This window comes from Triturus cristatus, chromosome 4_1, assembly GCF_964204655.1.
Source record: "Triturus cristatus chromosome 4_1, aTriCri1.1, whole genome shotgun sequence".
NCBI classification, from domain to species: Eukaryota; Metazoa; Chordata; class Amphibia; order Caudata; family Salamandridae; genus Triturus; species Triturus cristatus.
In genome coordinates, this window is record NC_140585.1 from 1,220,057,305 (window position 1) to 1,220,079,806 (window position 22,502).

The window sequence follows — 22,502 nt, forward strand, 5'->3', positions numbered from 1 at the left end:
CTGAAAGAAGAGGAGTTTCCTGTGGAAAACCAACAATCATTTAATAAAGAGCAACATGTTCCTGTGAAAAAACCAATCAATTAGGAACAAAAAAAAAAAACAACGATTCCTTTGGGAGGAAAGAACCAATCTGAGACCAATGAGTGATATTTTGTTGTGACAGAACCTGATTATTTATACCTGCACAGTCCAGTTTCACCCACTTGTGCTTGAAACATCATACACCAGGCACCAAAAAACAGGCTTCAGAATGACTTTTGTATTTGTTTATTTGTCAATATTATATTGTATTACTTACTACATGGCTATGTCAATAAAATTGTATGTTTATCACACAAAATTAAGAGTAAAAAAAGTAAAATTGAAAAAAGCTGAGCCATGGTAAGGGTCATACAAGCAGCAAAATAAAACTCCAAAGAAATGTATAAATAAATAAAACAATAAAAATCAGCAGAATTATGCAAGTTATATTATATGAGAAGGTGTGCATGCACGCTGTTATAACCACATGTCCTGGCAAAGTTCAGTGCCCCCCAGCCAATGAGGAATGAGGATTATTTCAGTACACATGAACACCCCTGCAGCATTGCATCTTTGATCCATTCCCAACTCCCGCCCCCAAAAACAGGCACAGGATTTCGGAGGCATACATTTGTACCGCAATATTTACAGACTTTTGGAATGTCTGGTATCTGGCCCGAACGCATCTACAACCCCTCTTATAAGCATCCATCACGGACTAGTTTTACAATTTCACATCTAAAACGCCAAATCCCAATTGGCTAACTGTGCATTCTGGTTTAAGTGTGAGATGTCAGCAGATGTGAATGAAGACTAACTGCTCTGTTTTCTTTTCTTCTTTCGCTGCGTCAATGAAACATCAGCTCTAGAAAGCCTGACAAGGGAGCCACTGAAGGACCGCACCGCCCTAGTGGTGCACGTTTCGGACACTGCAAGGATCAAGCTTCTGTTCTCCCATCCTGAATTTAGTAAGGCCTTTTAGAAAGGGTTTGGATGTCCCTCTGCTTTGCCCCTAGAGTGCGGTGTACAAACGATGCACAGACTACTACATACATTTCTGATGTAGCAAAAAGATTTTGGAGGTCATTACTGGTTTCCTAATTGGTGTGCCTACATTGTATTTAATGAGATACTCCCTATTATGGGGAAAAATCCAGGGGCCAGATGTTAAAGAAGAGATACAGTGAAGACACATGTTTTAATTGAATCTCTTCATCCCCTTCTCCTACGTAATTGCCAAGGGAAGAAGTTGAACATCTTAATATAAAAACTGTAGGCTGCAGTTCCCATGTAGCCATCGCTTTCTGGTTTGAGCCAAAAAGCTTTGAATGGAATCTGTGTACTTCTTTAATCAGATGCTAATGCAAGATTCAATGCAAATCTATACTGATACATCATAACAGGGTGGCTCGTCTCTGACTTATGAATAATAAAGAATTATGGCAAAAAAAGTCTTGCCTTTGTCTTGAAAGTGTCCTCTGTATGACACTATCAGCCCTCAGCTCGGTAAGTTGTGTTCCAAAGGCAAGCGTTTTATCCCTTTAGAGCGAAAGGGCACAAAGGGTCTGAGGAGGTTCAGAAGGAAGCGAGGCATCCATCTACAAAATTGGGTGGAACTGCTCTGTAACATTTATGTCCCAGTTAGGTACTCCCGCCAACATTCTAGCATATTTGTTTATTAAAATCTAAACAGGCAATTCAGTTCGTTTTACAGCCGACAAGAGCACAAAGCAATATTTCACAATCATTTTCACAAATGGACCCACCTCACACGTTTCAGAAAGTTTTAATACTGGAAACGAACTAACACGTTTATTGTAGCCCTAGTAGGTGTTCAAAACAGAAACAAGGTAAGTGCAGGTGCTCTCTCTCACAGTCGGTCTATAGTGTCTTTAAAAGTCCCTTGCAGTTCTCCAAAGAAGCAACAACATTGTCCCATCAAAAAACCTAAAATAACAAAACACACTGCCAGTACTGAAAGCTTGACTGTACCTGTCCTTTTCAGAAACCCTTCCAACGCCAAAGTATCCAATGGCCGCTTTTGCCCCTTATATGAAAAAGGCAACACGAAAAACTCATCCAGTTGAGGCGAGGAGAAAGTCAGTGTCTTATCCACTAGTCGTTGCGGTTCCGGTTCAGGTGAGGATTACGTTGATGACCGAACCAACAACCAATACAGTTGCAATTGTTTCGTCTTCACCAGAGCAGCTGCGGAAATGGCTCAAAACACCCAACGAACTTTCGAGGTGCAATATTTTCTCTTTAATATTACAGTAAAACTTTTCAAAATTTGCAACAAAAAATACAGATTCTCGCTCCTTGTGAACAATTGCAAAAATATAAAGTGCATGGAGCAAGCCAAATAGAAAAGGACGTGGGAAGCAGAATCTATGCCTGCACATATTAGGTAGAAAAAAACTGAAAATGGTTAACAGAAATACTGGTATGGAATGGTAAAAGAAGAAAAAACATTAAGAATGATGTTAACCTGTCTGCCTATGGGAAGTCCATAGCACTACGACTTCAATTGCCACAAGACACTCAAAGTTAAATTTTTAGGTTTAAGACACACTATTATTGTCAATCTACTTTGCAGCTTTTTCTCTTTTTGTCCGAGATTAAATACTTTTTTGGGGGAAGTCTAAATTACAGAGCACATGCTTATACAGTGTTTTCCCACAAAGATAAGTCACAACAGGCACAGCAACTTTCCAAAAGTCACTTTGATGTGGCTTAAGCCTGATTTTGCCATTTTGAATTACTGTGGGATGACCATGAGTGACAGTGGTCAAATAAATGGTCGCAGTGGAAGGGAGATGTGCCTGATATGGCACATAGTTACGCACAACGGCTCAGAAATGCAGGGCTCTAATGTGAAAAGGGATCCGCAACTTTAAGGAATCTCGGTCAGAAAGAAGGAGAAGCGGAAACATCATATATTTTTTGATAAGGCCATTAACTCACCTTGAGCTCACATAGCAATTTGTGAGGTTTGGCAACAATAAAGTAGTTTACAGAGGAATGTTCCGAAGCTGGTCCACAAGTGTGCAAGAACTCTCAAGTTATCCCATATGACAACTGAGTAGTTAACATAGTTGTACTTTGGAGCCGTGCATTAATAAAGAGAAACCCAATCCACCTATACTGGAATGTAAAGGAATAACACAGATCTGGATGAGTAATGACATGGTACAAGCAAAGATCTTTCCAGTAGAGTTTTGCTCTATTGTGAACAGTATGACAGAGAGAGACATAGTTAGGATCAGTATAAACTATAAAAGACTAGCAAGAGGAAATAGTTGGGAAAACAACTATAACATTTGAACAAACAGGAATTTGTGTTATTTTTGTTTTTTTGAAATCCAAATTACCTTCCTAAGTGTCGTGTTGCAATAGAGGCTAAGAAACAATGTTTCCCTGAATGCATGTAGAGCAAATGCACCTCAAAATTCTTCTGGGTCTTTTGTTCCACTTGTAAACATGCCTAAAATGATAAACAAACACCCGATTAGCAGGTGGTCCTCTGTCTTTTGCAGGTGATTACACTGCCTGTTCACTTCATGATGCTTGCCGGTATCTTCCTTAACCTTCAAGTACTCAATTCCCCCAAAAATTTAAATAGAACTGTCAAGTAAAGGTAAAAGCTGTTATTACTTACTTCTTTTTAATGTAAGTAGCCCATGATTTGGAGTAGACTTTCCAAAAGCAACCTAATGTACTTTTATTCTTTTACATTGGTTTTGCTTACCATGCTTAGGACTTTCTTTGCCCAATCAGAGAGTAAATTTATGATGTGTTACCCTTACAAAAAAGATTGACAGAAGTTAGGTAACAAAGGCTTCAAACCTACCTCATTGTAAACATGCATTGAGAAATGTATTTTGCTTTGCTCATTTCACTTCCTTCAAACTATGAATTCTTTTGCATACCAAATCGACAATCGTTAGTTATTATAAAAGTCAATTTTAAAGGTTATACTATTTTTTTAATCTAACAATGAAGATGAGTATTTTCGAGTGACTACTAGACGAAAAAATAAAATATTCACTCTTATTTGAGGACTGCAAACTAAAATGCCAAACTCTGGTTTGTGCAAAAAGTGCAACGGTCAGGTATCTCTAGATTAAGAGAAATTAAGACACCTGCCAAAAACGATTCTGCTCTGCCCCAAACTTTTTAATTGCATCTCGTGAGACCAGCAACTACTGGTGGGGTTTCTAAAAGTCTCAAAACTGGATGTGTTCCGAATGAGTGATTAAGCTTTTTTATTTAAAAAAGAAAATATAATAAAACTTCATTGAAATGTTCATCGTGCATTCAATTTGGCAGGTGATGCAAGTTCGCTGGTGGATCGTCGCCGCTGAAGAGCAAGAGGGCATGTGACCAGATAGAGGTTCTGCATGTTGCATTTGCGCTCTTTCCATATGGGCCGAAATATGGTCTGCCCGTGGTGGCTGATGTCTGCAGGCCTACACGCAAAATGATCTCTTGTTTTGTTTTCCACTGTATGCAGCCACACATACAAAAGGGCAAAAAATATTAATGGGAACTGATTACATTTTGGACCGAAGCTGGCAAATTGCACCATAAATGCTGAATCCAACCTCCTACATCATCAGGGAGTAAGGATTTAGGTATTGCTTGGGGAGGGTTCAATCCTCACTTATGCCCTTGGCTCTGAGCTCCTCCTGCACTCGTGTTAAGTACGTAGGATCAGGGTATCCAAACCTGAAATTAGAGCAAATGAAAGTACACAGATTAATTGAAAGCAGAAATCCTCTCTGTTGCGTACATTTCTTTCAGTCATGTTCAGTTAACGACATCAGGTATAGCTACTAGGAGTCAAAGCTTCTTTGCATGGCAGTTTGTGTATAATCAACATCATCAAATAGCTTTATTCATTTTTCCCAACCATAAAAGCGCAGAAAACATATATAAAATACGATAAAAGTATGTAAAAAATGCCAAAGCCATGCAACACATAAAAAACCCACAAGGTTAAAACTTGTTTCTACAAAGTTACCCACAGGTTGAGGCAGCACTCGGGCAGCAGCAATGCACGGCAGACCACACACGCAGCAGGAGCAGCCTGACGCGTTTCGGAAACCTTCTTCCTCATAGGCTCCGTTCCACAGATTTAAACAGCATTTGGGCCACACTACATTTATTGCCTAAACTGCCTTCTGATAGGCTGCTTCATAAGCCACAACATGATTGGTTCACAGGCCCCTCTGGAATTCTGGGACATGTAGTGCGGCAATCTCACCCTGATGAGTGCCGTGTCCTCTGGGTCCTAATGCATAGCCCTCCAATGGGCCCCGCTGTGCGTGCAGTCTGAATTCCTGGCGCTGCTCGCCTGGAACTGGACGTATTTCCAGCCCCTAGCCCGCTTTGCCAATCCTAGCGGTGGTGCTCCCTCCATGGCTAGACAGCCACGAAAATCTGTTGCTACAAAGTTACCCACAGGTTGAGGGAGCACTCTGGTAGCAGCAATGCACAGCAGATCACACACGCAGCAGGAGCAGCCTGACGCGTTTCGGAAACCTCCTTCCTCATAGGCTCAGTCCCACAGATTAAAACAGCATTTGGGCCACACTACATTTATTGCCTAAACTGCCTTCTGATAGGCTGCTTCATAAGCCACAAAATGATTGGTTCACAGGCTCCTCTGGAATTCTGGGACATGTAGTGCAGCAATCTCACCCTGATGGTTTAGGCAATAAATGTAGTGTGGCCCAAAGGCTGATTTAATCTGTGGGACTGAGCCTATGAGGAAGGAGGTTTCCAAAACGCGTCAGGCTGCTCCTGCTGCGTGTGTGGTCTGCCATGCATTGCTGCTGCCCGAGTGCTTCCTCAACTTGTGGGTAACTTTGTAGCAACATATATATATATTTATTTACATGTATAAGCATATGAGATTTAAAAATGAAGTTTTATATAGCGCAAACTAGACCCGAAGGTATCAGAGCGCTTTACATGAGCACCAGTTGCGTTAACGACGGACACATTACTTTTTTTAGGCATGGGGAGATTAAGTGATTTGCCCAGAATCACAGGATGGTTAGCATCCCCGCCTAGACTCGAACTCGGTTTCCTAGTTTCCAGGTTGACTGCCCTAGCCCTTAGGCCACAGGCTCTCACCTTTAATCTAATAGATGCTGATAGATGCCACCAGTGTATCACATCAAAATAGATGTGTATAATACAAACACTAAGTAATAACACTACAATTTAACATTGATTTGGGTGGCTTAAAATGGCTTAAACTGGGATGGTAAAACGTCCTTTTTATTACGTAAAGTAGTCGTAAACTCTCCAAGTCTAACATTATAGAATCAAATATCATCATTCGCAATTAACAAGTGTGCTGAGGGAAAATAAAGTGGTGCTCGTTTTTCATCACGTAGTCGCTGGGGTAACAGATGTCCATAATAATATACCAGAGGATAATATAAAGCATCATCGTCACAGAGGAATGCCCAGGTGGGGAGCTCGGTTGATGATTGTGATAGAACACTGGCACAAGACGTGCTAGCAAATAAACAGATTCTCGCACATGAACCTAATATTTAAAGTTAGCATCCTGAGGCAACTATTGTACAGGGTCATTTGAACAGACTGAGGCACATAGGGGGGCATACAGAATGCTCAAGCCCCAAAACCTATGGTGGTAATAACATAATATCATCACTGGCTACCTGAGGACTTTCCACCTACGCAGTTACATGACATTAAAGCAGCATTGTTTTTTCTCGGAGGAGCCTAGCGCGTAACCAAGATGGCCGCGTAGGCTCAAGGCTCCCGAGGGCCTCCGCAACCTCCCACGTCTATCCTGAATTAATCCTGGTTTTGTCGACGGGCTTTTGTTGCTGAACTTGAGCTGAGGTGCCATCCGTTCTCCAAATTCAAATCGGGCTCGGGGAACCGGAATGGTTGCGATCTGAAGTTTACGGCCTGCTCCTGCCTTGGTCCGGAACTCGAGTTGGTGAGGTGCCCGGGTACGAAGTGAACAACAGCGGCATGCAGGGCCTGGCCTGTCACGTACCCCGCACTTTCACTTTCGTTTTCGCACCTGTTTGCTGACATCGGCTGAGGGACCTTGATGTTCCAGAGGAGCGTGGATGGTGGAGTGTTTGGCCTGGATCTCGGACTATACACAGGCTACAGTCCGTGACGGCTGTGGTCCCTTGCATTTGCTATCTGGTCCCTACTCCTGTGCTGGCAGGTGCCGATCTCAGTGGTCACCAGACGATGGCGGCGAGGCTGGACGGAGACAAGCAGAAACCCAAGAATACCCGGCGGGGAGTTTACACCCAGGCTAATAACATGGACCGCTATGCGCAGACAAAGGGATCCCCTGGTGGGTCGCATAAATCGCTGGAAAGGTCCAAGGATGTCTCGGGCCTATCTGCTGACTTGACTTTGATAGACGTCATGGGCGCCATTGAGGAGATGAAGGCTGCAGTGGGTCAGCAGTTTTATACCCTGGCTCGTAAATTGGATGCGGTCCTGATCGATGTAAATCTGGTCAGGGCGGATCTGTCTAAAACGAATGAGCGGGTCAATGCTTTGAACCACACAGCGTCGAATCTAACTGTGGACGTGACCGCCCTGCAAACGGAGGTTCGTAGGTTACGGCTGGCCAGTGACCTAACTGACCGTCGACTTGAGGATTCCGAAAGCAGGGCCAGGCGGAACAATGTTCGCATAATTGGGGTACCGGAACGATCGGAGAACCCTGCTGCTGACCTTTTTGTGGAGGATCTGGTGGTCAACCATCTCGCACCCAAGGGGCTGAGCAAATTCTTTGCGGTGGAACGGGCTCACAGAATTCCGGGTGGTGCGCCGAAAGTGGGTGCTCCCCCGCGGCCTATAATTGCCCGACTTTTTAACTTTCGGGACAGAGATGCTATCCTTCAGGCGTCGAGGGTAAATGGGCCGCTGAAGTTTGACAACTCCAATGTCAGCTTCTATCCGGACTTTACGCAAGCGGTCCAAAAACAACGACTGGGATTCTTGGGCGTGAAACGGCGCTTGAGGGACATGGAGCTGAAGTATGCGATGCTATTTCCGGCCAGGTTGCGGGTTGAATTCGAGGATCGCTCGCACTTCTTCGACCGGCCGGAGGCGGTTGGAGACTGGTTGGATACCCTGCCCCGGAGTCGAGGTCGGGATGGTCAGACGGCGGAGAGTGGCGAGGGTTCGGCGGAACAGGACTAGAACTTTGGTTCCCGGTGATGGACTAGGCTGGTGACGTTTTGTACCTTAGCTCTATGGGACTCAAGTTTGGTGTAATATGCCCTTCAAATGCTCGGGGGTTGTGGAGAGCATATTGGGGCGCTTTCCTCCTTCAGGGGTTCTTTTTGTGGTTCAGTATATGTTAGGGCGACAGGCACACTGCAAGCAGGGGTGCAGGGAGGGGGGAGTTGTGGTTTGGATATTGTGGGGGAGGGGGGGTGTTGGGGACTGTTTGTTTGTTTCACAAGGCAATGTGAGGTTAGCTGCTGATTTGTCCTGGTTGTGTTCTCCGGGATGTGGGCATCATGCACGGGAGCGGGGTGGGGGGTAAGGGATTGAGAATACTTTCGTGGAATGTGAACGGACTGGGGGATAGGATCAAGCGCGGGGTGGTGTTGCAGTTTTTGAAACGGATCTCGCCCGACATTGTTTTCCTGCAGGAGACACATCTGATTGGGAACTCCTTCCATGCCCTGAATATGCGGGGCTATCGCCTTGCTGTTCACTCTGGTTTCACTTCTGGCTCTAGGGGAGTGGGTATCTTGGTCAGGGCCTCTCTCCCGTTGGAGGTGGACGAGGTGCTCCACGATGATAGAGGGCGATATGCAGCATTGGTGGGGAGATGGGAGGGTAGAACTGTTTCGCTCGTTGCTGTTTATGTGCCACCAGGATTGCAGACGGCTACATTTGCTGATTTGGGGCGTTTGGTCCTGGGACTCCCTGGGGGGGTTCTGGTGTTAGGGGGTGATTTTAACGCTGTTGTATCCGGTATAGAGGACCGTCACCCCCCCAGGGATCTCCCTAGAGCCCAGGCCTGGCTGGGTGGCTTTCTAGATACTTTAGGACTTATAGATTGCTGGAGATTGATGCACCCGGGACAGGCACAATACACCTTCCACTCGGGGGCCCACGGGAGTCTCTCGAGACTTGATTATATACTTATGCCGGCGTTCCAGTCTGGAATGATCGGGGAGGTGCGTCATTTGGCCCGAGGTATTTCTGACCATTCCCCTCTATTGTTGCAGATGGAGGTTGTTCCTGGGGCAGAGGGAAGAGTAGCGCCAATTAACCCCTGGTATTTACGTAACCCTAATATTCGTGCGGAACTGGTTAAGTCCACTGATCATTACTTCGATGATAATGTAGGGTCAGTGTCGTCTGCTGTCTCCTTATGGGAAGGTTATAAAACGGTGATCCGGGGGCATGCCTTGTCTCTTATTTCCCATGCTAGGAGGTGCGGGAGGGAAGAGGTGGTCCGCCTGGAAACTGACTTAGCTGAGATGGAGGGGGATTTGGAGCGGGGTGTTACGGATGAGAAAGTGCACGTTCTCAGCCTTAAACAGTCAGATTATAGAGCGCTGGTCACGGATGCTGCTAAAAGGATGAGTAGAGAGCAACACGGACGACTGTATGATGTGGGAGATAAGGCCGGAAAGTTGATTGCTTGGTTGGACAAGAAGGAGAGAGCGAGTAGAGTGGTGCCGGTTGTGGAGAGAGTGGATGGTGTGTGTGTGACTGACCCGGTAGAAATTGTCAACTGCTTCGCGGACTACTTCCGTGGGGTATACTCACCGGTCTCTGGGCGTTCGGAGGAGGACTCTCGTCTGTTGCTTAGAGATATTGCATTGCCGTCCCTCTCGGAGGCTGATAGCATGTTGATGGAGGCGAAGTTGTCGCCGGATGAGATTGCTTTGGCCATTCGCTCGATTGCTTCTGGTAAGGCCATGGGTCCCAATGGTCTCCCCATTGAACTATATAAGTTGCGTCCAGATAAGATAGCACTGTATCTCCGTGACATGTTCCTCGCTGCACGGGCGGCGGGCTCCCTCCCCCTTGACCAACGTCTTGCCACCATAGTTGTGATACATAAAGAGGGGAAGCCGCGAGACCGCTGTGCCTCCTACAGGCCTATCTCGTTGTTGAACGTGGAACCCAAAATCCTGGCTAAGGTATTGGCCAATCGTCTGGTTCGGGTCGTGGGCGACTTGATTCATCAGGACCAGTCCGGTTTTATACCTCATCGTAATACCGCCCTGAACCTGAGGCGGTTGCATGGCGTGCTTGCTAGAGCAGAGTTTATGCGTGAGCCGGCCATCTTGGCGTCTTTGGACGCTACCATGGCGTTCGATACTTTAGAGTGGCCGTATATTTGGGCTGCATTAGCGAAATTCGGGTTTGGCCCTGAATTCATTGGGTGGGTAAAATTACTATACGCTGACCCATTGGCGCAGGTGGTGGTGAATGGTAGGGTGTCGGCTCCCCTCGCGCTGGGGAGAGGTACGCGACAGGGCTGTCCGTTGTCGCCCCTCCTCTTTGCACTTTCTTTAGAACCTCTCGCTGCCTGGTTGCGTTGGGAGCCGTCGTTGCGGGGCATTAGATGGACGCCGGAATTTGAGGACCGTGTCTCCCTTTATGCGGATGACATCCTTTTGTATCTCACCTCTCCTCGAAAGTCCCTAATTGTATTGGTGGACGTATTGAATTCCTTCGGTCGTAATTCTGGCCTGGTTATCAACTGTGCCAAGTCATGTGTTTACGTCCTCTCGGGCGAGGCCCCCCTCCTGTCGCGGGGGTGCCCTATTCAGATTGCTACATTGGGGTTCAAATATTTGGGAATCTTCATATCACTGGACCCCGCGGTCCGTTATGAGCGAAACCTTCTCCCTCCACTCCAGCGATTGAAGGCCGACGTCGCACGGTGGCGACGGCTTCCGCTCTCGCCGCTCGAACGGGCGGCACTGTTTAAAATGATGTCGCTGCCTCGCTTCTTGTACGCTTTACAAAATACGCTAGATGTCGTGCCGGCCCGTTACTTCCGTGAGGTGGAGGGTCTTCAGCGCCAACTGTTTTGGGACGGGCGACCGAGGATCGCTCTCGCCAAGTTGACACTCCCTTGGTATGATGGGGGTGTTGCCCTCCCCGATATTAAAAGATACTATTGGGCATCTCAGTTGGCGGCGGTGAACCACGGGATATACGGTCCTGCTTTGAATCCGGCCTTCGAGATGGATAAGTTATTACTTCCGGGCGGAGATTACAATAGGGCACTGTATTCGGCGACTCTGGATGCACGGTTGACGGGACCAACGCAAGTTGCGGTACGCGTGTGGCATGCGGCAAATGCTGCGATGGGGTGGAGGGATCGCTTGACTCGAGCGACGCCGTTGTATGCCTCCCAGCGCTTGGGTTGTCTGTGGAAAACGAAAGGCTTCGAGAAATGGGATATGATTGGTATAAGTAAGGTGGGTGACCTCTGGGCGAAAGGGTCTTTTAAAACGTTTGAAATGCTCAAAACTGAATACAAATTAAATGATAGGGAGTACTTCCGATATGCACAGGTCTACCATGCCCTGTGTTCGGTTTTTCCGGATGTTGCTGCTATCCCAGAATATTCCCCGTTGGAAGATAGAGTGTTAGATGGCTATGTGCTCGACAGCACTATCTCTCTGATCTATAAAAAACTTATTAATGATCGTACGGACTTGTTGACCCATCTGCGGGAGGCGTAGACGGCCGACGGATTGGAACTGGACGATGAGGATTGGGTATCGGCGGTGGCCTCCCCGAAAGAGGTGGCGATCCCGGCCCGTCTTAGATTTGTGCAGCTGAAGATACTCCATAGAGTGTATGTCACAGGGCCTGGCTTGATACGTATGGGTTATTCGAGGAATGGAATGTGTAAGCGTGGCTGTGGCTTGTTGGGTACCTTTCTTCATATCCTATGGGAATGTTCGGAGGTCGTGCGATTTTGGAACGGAGTACATACTGTAATGGAGGAGGTCACGCATGTCGCTTTGTTACCAGAGGCCAGGAGGTGTTTGCTGAATGTCTGGGAACCAAATGACTATAATGCGGCGCAGACGCAGTGGGTGACTTTGGGGTACATGGTGGCTAAGCGCAATATCGCACAGTTGTGGGGTTCCCCGAGGCCGTCTACGGTTTCGGTATGGAAGGAGAATATGGATTGGTGTATGTTCAGGGAGAAGACGGTGTATGTGGCGAGAGGCAAGCCTGGGAGGTGGACTAAGGTGTGGGGTCCATGGAATTCCTATCGTGGAAATATCTGCGCTCCGCCTCTGCCGCGAGAGGTCGACGTCGCTTTGTCCCCCTAGCCGCGCATTCTACGTAATTGTGTATGCTTTGTCCGCTTCTCCGCTGCCCCCCACTGCCACCTCCTGTCAAGAGTTATACCAGATAATGTGGATCTTCCCCCGTCCTGGGGAGCGCACGCTGCTATTTCGGACTCTCATTGCCTTGTTTTTGTGTTATTGTTGTTTTTTTTTTTTTTTCTTCCATTAAAAAATATGAAACCGTCCTTTTTGATCGCCCTTGGACTGTGGCCGCGGCCTGTTATATGTGCTTACGAACTACCGGGAGCTTTTGCTTCTGGCTCATTTGAATGTATGGCGCTGCCTTGCTGGCTCCCGAGCTTTCTAGCGGCCGGCCCTTGTGGTTGTAGGCCCTTGTTTGTATCCTTTTTAATGTGTAATAAAGGTTTCTTACAAAAAAAAAAAAAAAAGCAGCATTGTTTTAATCTTTCTTTTTTTTTAAGTGCCCCTCCTCTTTAGCCCCTGGAAATCAAATCAATAGTTATCTTAGAATATTGCAGGACTCAATGTTTAAGTAATACCCTTTAGGAAGACAATGCAGGCTCCCATGAAATTTGCTGATTTCATGAATCTTTGGCTACGATTAATGAGAGCTGCAATACTTATTAACAAATATGAAAGGTAGACGCTCTGGTGGTCTAATTGTGTGGATTAGCGTACATGTAAAGATGACTGTAATTTCTGGTAGCTTTTTAACAGGAGTATAAATAAATAAAGGCTCTTACTCTGGCCTTCAACTTAGCTGCTCCGCGGGGGATATGGGTGGTCCATTTTTTCAATACACTTTGTAATGAAGAGAAGATCCCTATTCACACTTCAACTAGTGAAGGTGGTGTAAGAAATTAGATTGTTGATTGACTGCGCCCACTGAAACTTCAGGTCCCACTGCAAAGCCAGCATGTCATGTGGCATTTGTCACTAGCAGGATACAGGAGGCCATGATGCTCAACAGTCTCAGTAATTCTCAGATGCTGAAACATTGGTATCATAGCCTGAATATCCTGGACTCGTAGTTCAGGAGGATAGGCCCAAAACTGCCCTGAATCCAGTACAGCTCTGATGAAAAGGAGCATTAGAGAGTGAGTGAGTGTGACTTCGGAATGTTGATAGTAAACCCCAGCAAATGCAAGAGGTTCGCCGTACTCTGGAGGTGGAAGACGACACCACTGATCTGCACAGATGAGCTGCGACTACCGCCATCATCTTGGTGAACACCTGAGTGGTGCTGGTAAGGCCAAAGGGGAGCAAGGGGAACTGAAAGTACTTGTGGCCTACCATAAACCGCAGGTAGCGCTGATAAGCCTACAAGACAGGAATGTTTAAGTAAGCACTCTGCAAGTCCAACGCTATCATCCCGTCTCCTAGGTCCAGGGCAGACAAGACCTGAGCTAGAGTGAGCATCTGTAACATTATTTTTTGAGGAAGGAGTTGAGGGCTTGCAGATCTAGAATAGGACGAAGACCCTTATGTTTTCTCTGTACCAGAAAGTAGTGGGAATAACAACCACAGCCTACTTCTGGCAAAGGAAACTCTCTCTATGGTTCCCTTGGCCAAGAGAGCTATAACTTCCTCCTGAAGCAAAATCAGGTGATCCTTCATCAGCCGGTCCTATGTTGGGATGCATGGGAGGAGGAGTAGTCTTGAAGGTGAAGGAGTAGCCCCTTTGGACTATCTGGAGAACCCACTTGTCCGAAATGATGTTCTGTCTGTGGTGGAGATGATGACTGATCCCGCCACAACTCCAGGCTGCCCATGATCTGGAAGGGCCGGATTAGGAAGGTTTGGAGGTGGAGGTTGCAAGGATGGTGGTGGACTGACACAACTTCTGGTTGCCTGACCCATGAGTTCGGAACGAGCCTCGCCCACAGCCGTGCAGAGGTTGTTGAACTTGTGCTGTATTGTGCCTTGGATACGGTTGGCATGGCTGAAAGCCTCTTCCGTAGCCGTGAAAGGGAGACGGGAGACATGTGGCCACTGAGAGGCTCAAGGACTTGGCCATTGCCTGGGAGTATTTAAAGCGCTCCAGTGCCTTGCCGGCCTTGGTCCAAAATGAGGTGTGCCATTAAACGGCATGTGCATTAGAGAGGCCTCAAAAGCCAAAAGTCCTCAGCCAGGCAAGGTGACGAATGGTCACTGTAAATGCAATCTCTCTGCCCAGTGAGTCGGTCATGTCAAGACCACAACGAATGGCCACCGCATCTCTCCCGTCTGATACTGCTTGGTAGAGGGTTGCCCGGGCATCTTTCAGGACCTATGGCAGGACTTGCACAGCCGTTTCCTACAGGGCATGTGAGTAATGGCCGAATAAGCATGCTGTTCTCACCAACCGCAATGTCTTTGCACCACCATAGCGTATGATGCTCCTGTCTCTATAGCCTGTCTCTATAGCCACAGTGGTGGGAGAAAGCAGGCCAGAATCTGGAGAAGTACCCGGTCCACGCTCCTCACCCAATTACTCGTACCAGTCCATGTCCTGATAAGGCTGGCCTCGTAAAGGGTTCAGCGACCACTCCCAATCTTCCTCCATTCCTAGCCCTTCAGAATCAGGCTGAGGAATTGATTAGGGCCCAAGGGGTCTGTCTGTGCCGATCCGGCTCCAAACCGCGATGTGAGTCTCAGCGAGGGCGACGGGGAAGGTCGCAGTGGTACATCCGGCATCAGTCTAGATCCATTCCTAGACCCAAGGGGGAGTCATCAGTGTGGGAGTAGAAGCTGCCGGCGCAGAACCCTATGAAGCCCCCACTGAACCTACGGGGCCCGAAGGCATGCCGCTAGGATCAAGCCACCCAAATATGAATGCACATGACTTCATAAAATTCTTTTAGTTGGGCGGAAGTCGTTCCGGCTCCTGATAAGGCAGGGAAGTGTGGAGCCGACCCAGGTGCAGGTTCGGAGGAATGAGGCCTAGAACAGAGAGACTTCTCCATTGAGTCAGCCGATGGATGGGGAAAAGTCAAAGCACACTTCAACTTCTTGTGTTTTTTGTGCTTCTTACCTGACAGACTAGATGACTTTGAGGGACAGGGTGAAGACATGGATGCCCAGACTTTCCTCTTGATCACGATCGGGAACAAGACATCTGGGGAGACCGACACAGTGCCAAGCGTTGGGCCGCAAGCAGCTTTAGGGACAGCTCCTTCAAAGCTTTCAGAGTCATGGCCTGGCAGTCGGAGCAAGACTTTGAATTGTGGTCACACTCCAGACACCAGAGGCAAACCAGATGAAGAGCCGTCACTGACATGGCACGGTGAGAGGCGCTGCATGGCCTGAATCCAAACTACTTGGATATGAAGGATAAAACCTACACACCAAAAAAGAGATGACAAAATGTCGAAAAGCCTGTCAAAAAGTGACAGAGGTTAGCTCTCATCACGGATCTGTGCTGGCTGGAACATTAAGAACCGATGTCAGAGTGCCAAGGTGGAGCTTATATAGGTGACGTTGACAACGCTTACGCCGTGGATGACGTCACGCGGAGCCAACCACGCCACTGACTGGCATGCAGGGGAACCATTTCTGAATCCATTCTGACACCTGGGAAATTTAAAGGTAAGGAATCTGCAGCCTGATGTCTCTATTAGACATCAATGAAATGGTGATATGGGGGGCTCACCCACAGAGAGCACCTATTTTAACTGACGGTCACTTACTCGACTATCTATCAAAGTACCCTCACATAGACAAACCCAAGAATACTCCAAAGTTCTTGACCCAAACCATTATCTGCTTCATTCAGGATGCAGAGTTGTCGTACAGAATTTCTTTGCAGGGTAAATTATGTTAGTGCAGTTCTGTATGGATCTCCAACACAAAGTTTTTTTCCCCAGCAATCCTCTAGAAACGTCTGAGCTGATTTAAAAAAAATATCCGTGGTTTCTGTTCTTATAAGTTCATTCTCATCTTGATCTAAAATCAAATATGGAATTTAGACAAAAAGTGAACTTGTGAGTTTGAACTAGCTCCTGTTATAGGCCAACAGTGTGAAACAATCCTCATGGAGGTATTTACAATGCCACCTTCAGGCAGCTGAGTAGCCTGTAAAACTCAAGTAATATCTTTAATCTGCTGTATATTAAAGAAATGTTGTTCTCTTTAAAACTCTTCTACACATGGTAGCCTGATAATCTAACTGGCATATGTAAAGGAGTACAGAAAACTGCATATTGAGAATGGGTAAAAATTAAGCTTGGAAATGCAGTGATCAGGTGTCCGTTGGCATTTAATTATTTTGATGTTAAGTCATTTTAAGGTTGTGAACTCTACTTGGATCCAATTTCAGCCCATCTAGTTTAGAAACCTGTATTTAAAATTTAGTTTGTACAGAATTCAAATACCCTCATTTACCCAAGAAATGGCCTAAGATGGGAATGTGGTAAATAATGTGTTATGCCCTTCCGATCAAAGCTGGTTAGGAACTGTGCAGCATTCTATGTTTATTTTCTCAGTTTATCACCATGCAAAAGTGGTATGACTGATTCATGCTCTGAAAGTGTAAGACATAAGAAATGGTAAGTCTGCTCTTTTCACATTGTGAAGGACAGAAAATTTGAAAAATGTTTTCTGTGTATCAAACCACATTGAAAAGCATGGCCGATGTGATCCAAAAATACCCAAGTTTGGTTTGCCCTCATGTGTTAGTAACGCTAGACCATTTGTTGTTTTTTTCGAGTGGGTGAAGTTCCTAAATCCAGCCTCTATATGTATGGATGTGTGGAGGTAGCCTATTGCTGTTTACATGTTTCTATTACTAAAGCAAATAACTGTAATGATGATGCTTGGTTTTAACAATTGAAACTGTTCTGATAATGTTCCATTTATTTTGGAAATCGATTTTATGAAAAGCTCTTATAAATTTAGAAGTAATCCTAAAATGCACAGAAACTAAATTTGACTTATAATGACTTTTATTCAATATCTAGTGAGAAAAGGAAAAGGTCACTTACCTGCAGCAACAATCTTTCTGGTGACTACTTTATCTACTGTAGAATAATCCCAGGCTTCAGACAGGATCTGGAAAAGTTCAAAGTCACTGCTAGGGGCGCTGTCTTCGAATCGACACCGGAAGAGACATTGTGTGACATCCCCTTATCCATATAGCAGCCAACGCAGTATAATATCATCAATTTCCATCCCTTTTTTACAAGCCTTCAAGGAGAGTGGATGGACTGGCATCGACAATAAGTAGTGAAGTGCCAAACTTGAATTGGGACCATATTAAACTTTCCCTATAACACATTCATCAAATGAGGAGGCAGGAGAGATCAGTGAGGAATCTGCAGGTAGAGCATCCACCAGAAAGATAGTTATCACAGGGAAGTAACTTTTTCTTTGGCCTGCAGATTCCTCACCTGTAGAATAGATTCCCAAGCAGTATCCCTCTTAGGAGAAGGGTTGATGGATGGTTAAACGAGGAAGTTCTGCATGACAGGTCTGGAAAATTGGCCATCCCTACATACTTCTGAATTGAGGCAGTAATGTTTGGCGAAAGTGTATAGAGTTACCCACGTAGTTACCTTGCAGATTTCTGGAACTAGAACCCCTGTGGTAAGGGCTGAAGTTGACAATTTTGTATTGGTGGAATGAGCCCTGATTCCTTCTGGGGGATCTTTCTTGACCAAGGCGTAGCAGGTCTTGATGAAGAGGGTGATGCACCTGGACAGTGTCTGCTTCCGGACCCCTTTGCCTTTCTTGGAACCGCAATCAAGAGCTGATCATCCAGTCGTACATCTTTAGAGGGATCTAGGTACAAGCTGACCACCTGCTGAGGATATAACCTGTGAAGCTGCGCCTCCTCCTTTGTTGGGTGGGATGGGGGAAAGAAGGTCAGTAAGGTGATGAACTGGCAAGTGAAAGGGAGTCATCGCTTTTGGCAGGAAAGCAGCCGGGGTTCACAAAACCAATTTGTCATGGAAAAATTCGGTGAAATATGGACAGGAGCATAATGCCTGTAATGCACTGACCCATCTAGTCAGAGTAATTCCCATCGAAAATACTGATTTAACGGTTAACATTCACAACTGGCAACTGTGAAGGGGCTGAAACGGAGACCCCAATCAAGAATGCCAAAAAAAGATTAAGGTCCCACTGACGCATGATAGAGGGGGTTGGAGAGTACAAGTTAGTAAATCCCTCAAGAAAACGCATCACAATAGAGGATTTAAACAGAGAAGGCTGGTATGGGAGACAGAGGAACATTGACAGCGCAGCTAAATATCCTTTTACAGTGCCCACTGCAAAGCCCCTTGTGGGCTAGAGCAAGTGCAAGCTGTAGTATCTGTGACATTCGAGCAAGAAGAGGATCTACGTAGAGGTCTGCGCCCATCTCCCAAAGCAACCAGATTTTGTGGAGGGGTGACAGGACAAAGTCGACCACCACTGTTGGCAGCTGAAAGGAGCTTAGATGACCCTGCTCATTAACCAGAAAAGACGTGGCGGCCTCGGAGAATGGGGCTCAGCACCATTTCTCCCACCTGTATGGCAGTTTGAGCCGGGGACACAGGGAGAAGCTCTGAAGGTCTATATACCACACCTTCCTTAGCTAATTGGAGCAAGGAGGAGGTGAACAAATCCACTTGAGGAGAGCCTCACTGGGCGAAGATGTCCTCAGCTACCTCCGTTACGTGACCTCACTCGTGATCCGAAAGATAACACTGCACAAGCTGTCAGATCTGACATTCAGAGATCTCACCAGATGATTGGATGTCAACCATATCCCTTGATGGGGTGTCCAATGCCACAGCCACAACGTCTGTAGGCAAAGGAGTTGAGGACCTACTCCCCCTTGCTTGTTTACATACCACATCGCAGTCATATTGTTCTTCAAGATCTGTGCAGACCGACCAACCTTGGATGTAGGGGAGGGAGGCCCTGAGACTCAGTCAAATAGCTCGCATTTCCAGCAGGCTGGTGTGAAGTGCCTGCTCCTCTGGAGACTAAAGGCCTCTGATCTCCAGGTCCTCCAGATGAGCCCCACCCACACTTGGCCATAGATGGAGGGGGACTGAAGGCCATTTCTCAGTGCAGGTTTGTCTCGTTCCCTCACCAAACCACATGTGCTGTAGCGCGCAGGGAGATTATGATGGAACCTGACAGTTCTCCGCTGATCTGGAAGCCCTGCCTGCAGAGAAACCACTGCAGAGCCTTCATATGCCATCATGCATGCGAGACCAGGAGATGCAGTAAACCAGTAATCATAGGACCTCTAGGACTGGAGCTTGCATGCCCTCCAGAAAGGATGCGGCCATATCCTGCATGTTGGCAATTCTCTTGAAGCGGAGGGAAGGCATGGGGGAGGGTTGTGTCTAGAACTGATCATATGAACTGGAGGCACTGAGAGGCCACAAGGTGTGATTTGGGCCCGCTGAATAAAAAGCCCAGGTCGAACAGCAGCAAGACCATCGACTGTAGGTGATACCTATGGCTCTTTGGCTTAGATCACCCAGTTCTCTAGGCACAGGAAGGTTCGGATGCCCAACCTTTTGAGATGGGCTGGAACCACTGCAATCAGATTGGTGAAGACTCCTGGTGCTGATGCCAAATCAAATGGGAGTACCGCCAAACAGCAATGCGTTGAACCCACCACAAAACACATTTACTTCCAATGGGACTGTAGGACTGGAATGTGGAAATACGCAGTCTGAAGGTTAAGTGACATCACCCAATCTGTAGCTTCCAACAACACCTGAGCTAGGGGCAGCATCTTAAAATTCTCCTCCTATTGGAAAAATTCAAGTCCCTGAGGTCCAGGATTAGATGTAAACCACAGTCCTTCTTGGGAGCAAGTAAAAATTGGGAGTAACATCCTTAACCCATTTCCTGTGTCTGGTACTAACTCCATAGTTCGTTTCAGGGAGAGTCCTGCCACTTCTTGCTTCAGGATGGAAATATGGTCTTGAGGAAGTGCAGAGGGCAAGGGACAGATGAAGGGTGGAGCCTGAAGAAAGGGTAGTGTGTAACCCTTCTCTATGATCTGAAGGACCCAGTGCTCCGAAAAAAATGCACTTTCAGGCCTGTAGAAAGGAGGACACACGCCCAATGCAATCAGAGCTACCTCAAAGTGCTGGTAAAATGAAACATGGAGTCGATCGAACTGAGGGAGTCATAAAAAATATAAATGCCTATTTATGTGTCTGAGGGCTTTGGCTGTGACGACCAAAAGACCTTCATAAATTTACTAATTTGTTCTCGGAATTTCTCAGCCCATTTTTACCTGCTGCCATTTTCACATATTTTCTTCACCCTTCTTAAACAAAAAGTAAACTGGTTTTGCATAAGATCAATGCAGTCTACACTTTTTGTCAGAATGGTATTGCTAGTGATGCAATGCTGGTTTTAAGGAAACGATCATTGTATTTATAATACATGAACTGAAAATTGATTTCCTAGGCATTTACACTGTGTTTGTGTGCTTGGGTGTGAGTGAAAACCAGGTCAAGTGAAAGTCACTTTTCCAAGTATGAGCAGTTATGCAACTTGAGCTGTACATGTGAACAAATATATGCACCATGACTGAAGAAGTGTTTGACTGCATGGAAGGGCCTGTGCATATATCATCACATTCTCACAGCATTCACACTTAACACACTAAAGCAGTGGTTCCTAACATGTGGTCCAGGGACCCCTGGAGGTCCGCAAAGCCTACTCAGAGTGTCTTTAAATAAAGAAGCAAAGGGTACACTTGAAAGCAATTTGAAAACGTTCTGTAAATGTGAAGGAGATTGAACTTGAGGGATACAAATTTAGTTTGTATTCTCAGATTGATTTGTGGGAGCAGTGTAAGTGTTTCACACAAATATATGGATGATGAGTGTCTCAATCGAATATAAAAAACCTACAACCTTAAAATTAAAATGTTGTTTTTTTTATATTGTGATTTAAATAAAATATTTCATCATATGTGTGTGTGTGTGTTTGATGAAGGTTTTTTTCTGTATTTTTGTGTATTGTTTTGCAGTTCAATCTTCGAAAATGCCAAAGTCTGGGTCCCCAGCTACCAGTAATGACTCACTGGGTCATTACTGGGTCCCTAGAGTCCAATAATGATTCAGTCGGGGTCCCCGGGTTCCCGTAATAATTAAGTGGGTGTCCACAGAAGTCAAAAGATAAAGAACCACTTCATGACAGATTGCCCACTCAGCCATTAAAAACATAGGTACAATGTGTTGTTACCCGTAGTCTGATATTCAGATACAATATGAACTCCAGAATTATGCAAGTTTCAGAATATAACACGGAGACAGACGTTAGAAATGATAATGAAATGGAAGATTTCTTTTAGCTAGTTGTTAACGCTCTGTTCTACCTGGCTATAGCTAGGATTACCTCAGTGGTTATTTGGGTATACTTGAAGTTATTCCCCTCTTGTCTTTCAATGGCTTTAACAGGCCTTTTGGCTTTGCCAATGCTTTTTGCTGATGCTGCTACGAATTGGCACAAAAAAAAAAATCTGTCAATGTGGAACAGCACTGGTCAAAGCAAAAGAGAGGGTTGAGGGTGAGAGGGAAGGGGGTGCAGAGGGAGTGTGTGTTGGGGGGTACCACCAGTGCACGATAACATATACATGTGCACATAAGTATCATGACACTGCAATTTTTTTTCTTTTTTGAAATTACCATTACGAGATCGTAGATGCCAAACTTGGAGCAGTAAACTAAATTTTAAAAAATACATGCAAAGGAACATTAAAGGGAAAGTAAGAGACCAGTGACAAATTGCTGCTGCTAGGCCCTCTAAAAAGAGAAAGAAAAACATGTTTGTGTTTTTCGTTGAAAAGAACAAGACGTGGGAACAAAAGTCAATGCTGGAATGGGTGGGCAGGAAGCTTCAGAGAGTGGGAGCGAAACAAAGCAGTGAAAATTAAAACAAAAAAGATGAGACACTAGCTGGGAGGGCACATGGAGGTATGGGAGATGTTGATTTGAATGGTTGATTTGAGAGGGTAAGAAACAAAAGAAAAATCACAAACAAAGATTTTATCCCTGAGGTAAAGGGTCGGTGTAAGGAGGATGAGGAATTTACATACAGGTGTTATCTACCAGAAAGTTAACAGGAATAGTTAATTTTTTGCATAAAATCATATCTATAAACAGATTACTAATTTTTAAAATATTTTCTTAGCAGCAGGATGGTCTAAGG

General features: G+C 45.8%; 1 protein-coding gene across 2 annotated transcripts in view; it reads right to left on the reverse strand.

The window, feature by feature from the left end:
* Positions 1-251: 251 nt before the first annotated feature.
* Positions 252-22,502, reverse strand: part of DTX3 (deltex E3 ubiquitin ligase 3) — a 284,871-nt gene continuing 262,620 nt past the window's right edge. For both annotated transcript variants that reach the window (XM_085654596.1, XM_085654595.1), the window contains exon 5: positions 252-4,749. In XM_085654596.1, coding sequence (XP_085510722.1) covers positions 4,674-4,749 — 76 coding nt within the window. In that variant the 3' untranslated portion in view covers positions 252-4,673. The remainder of the gene's footprint in view (positions 4,750-22,502) is intronic.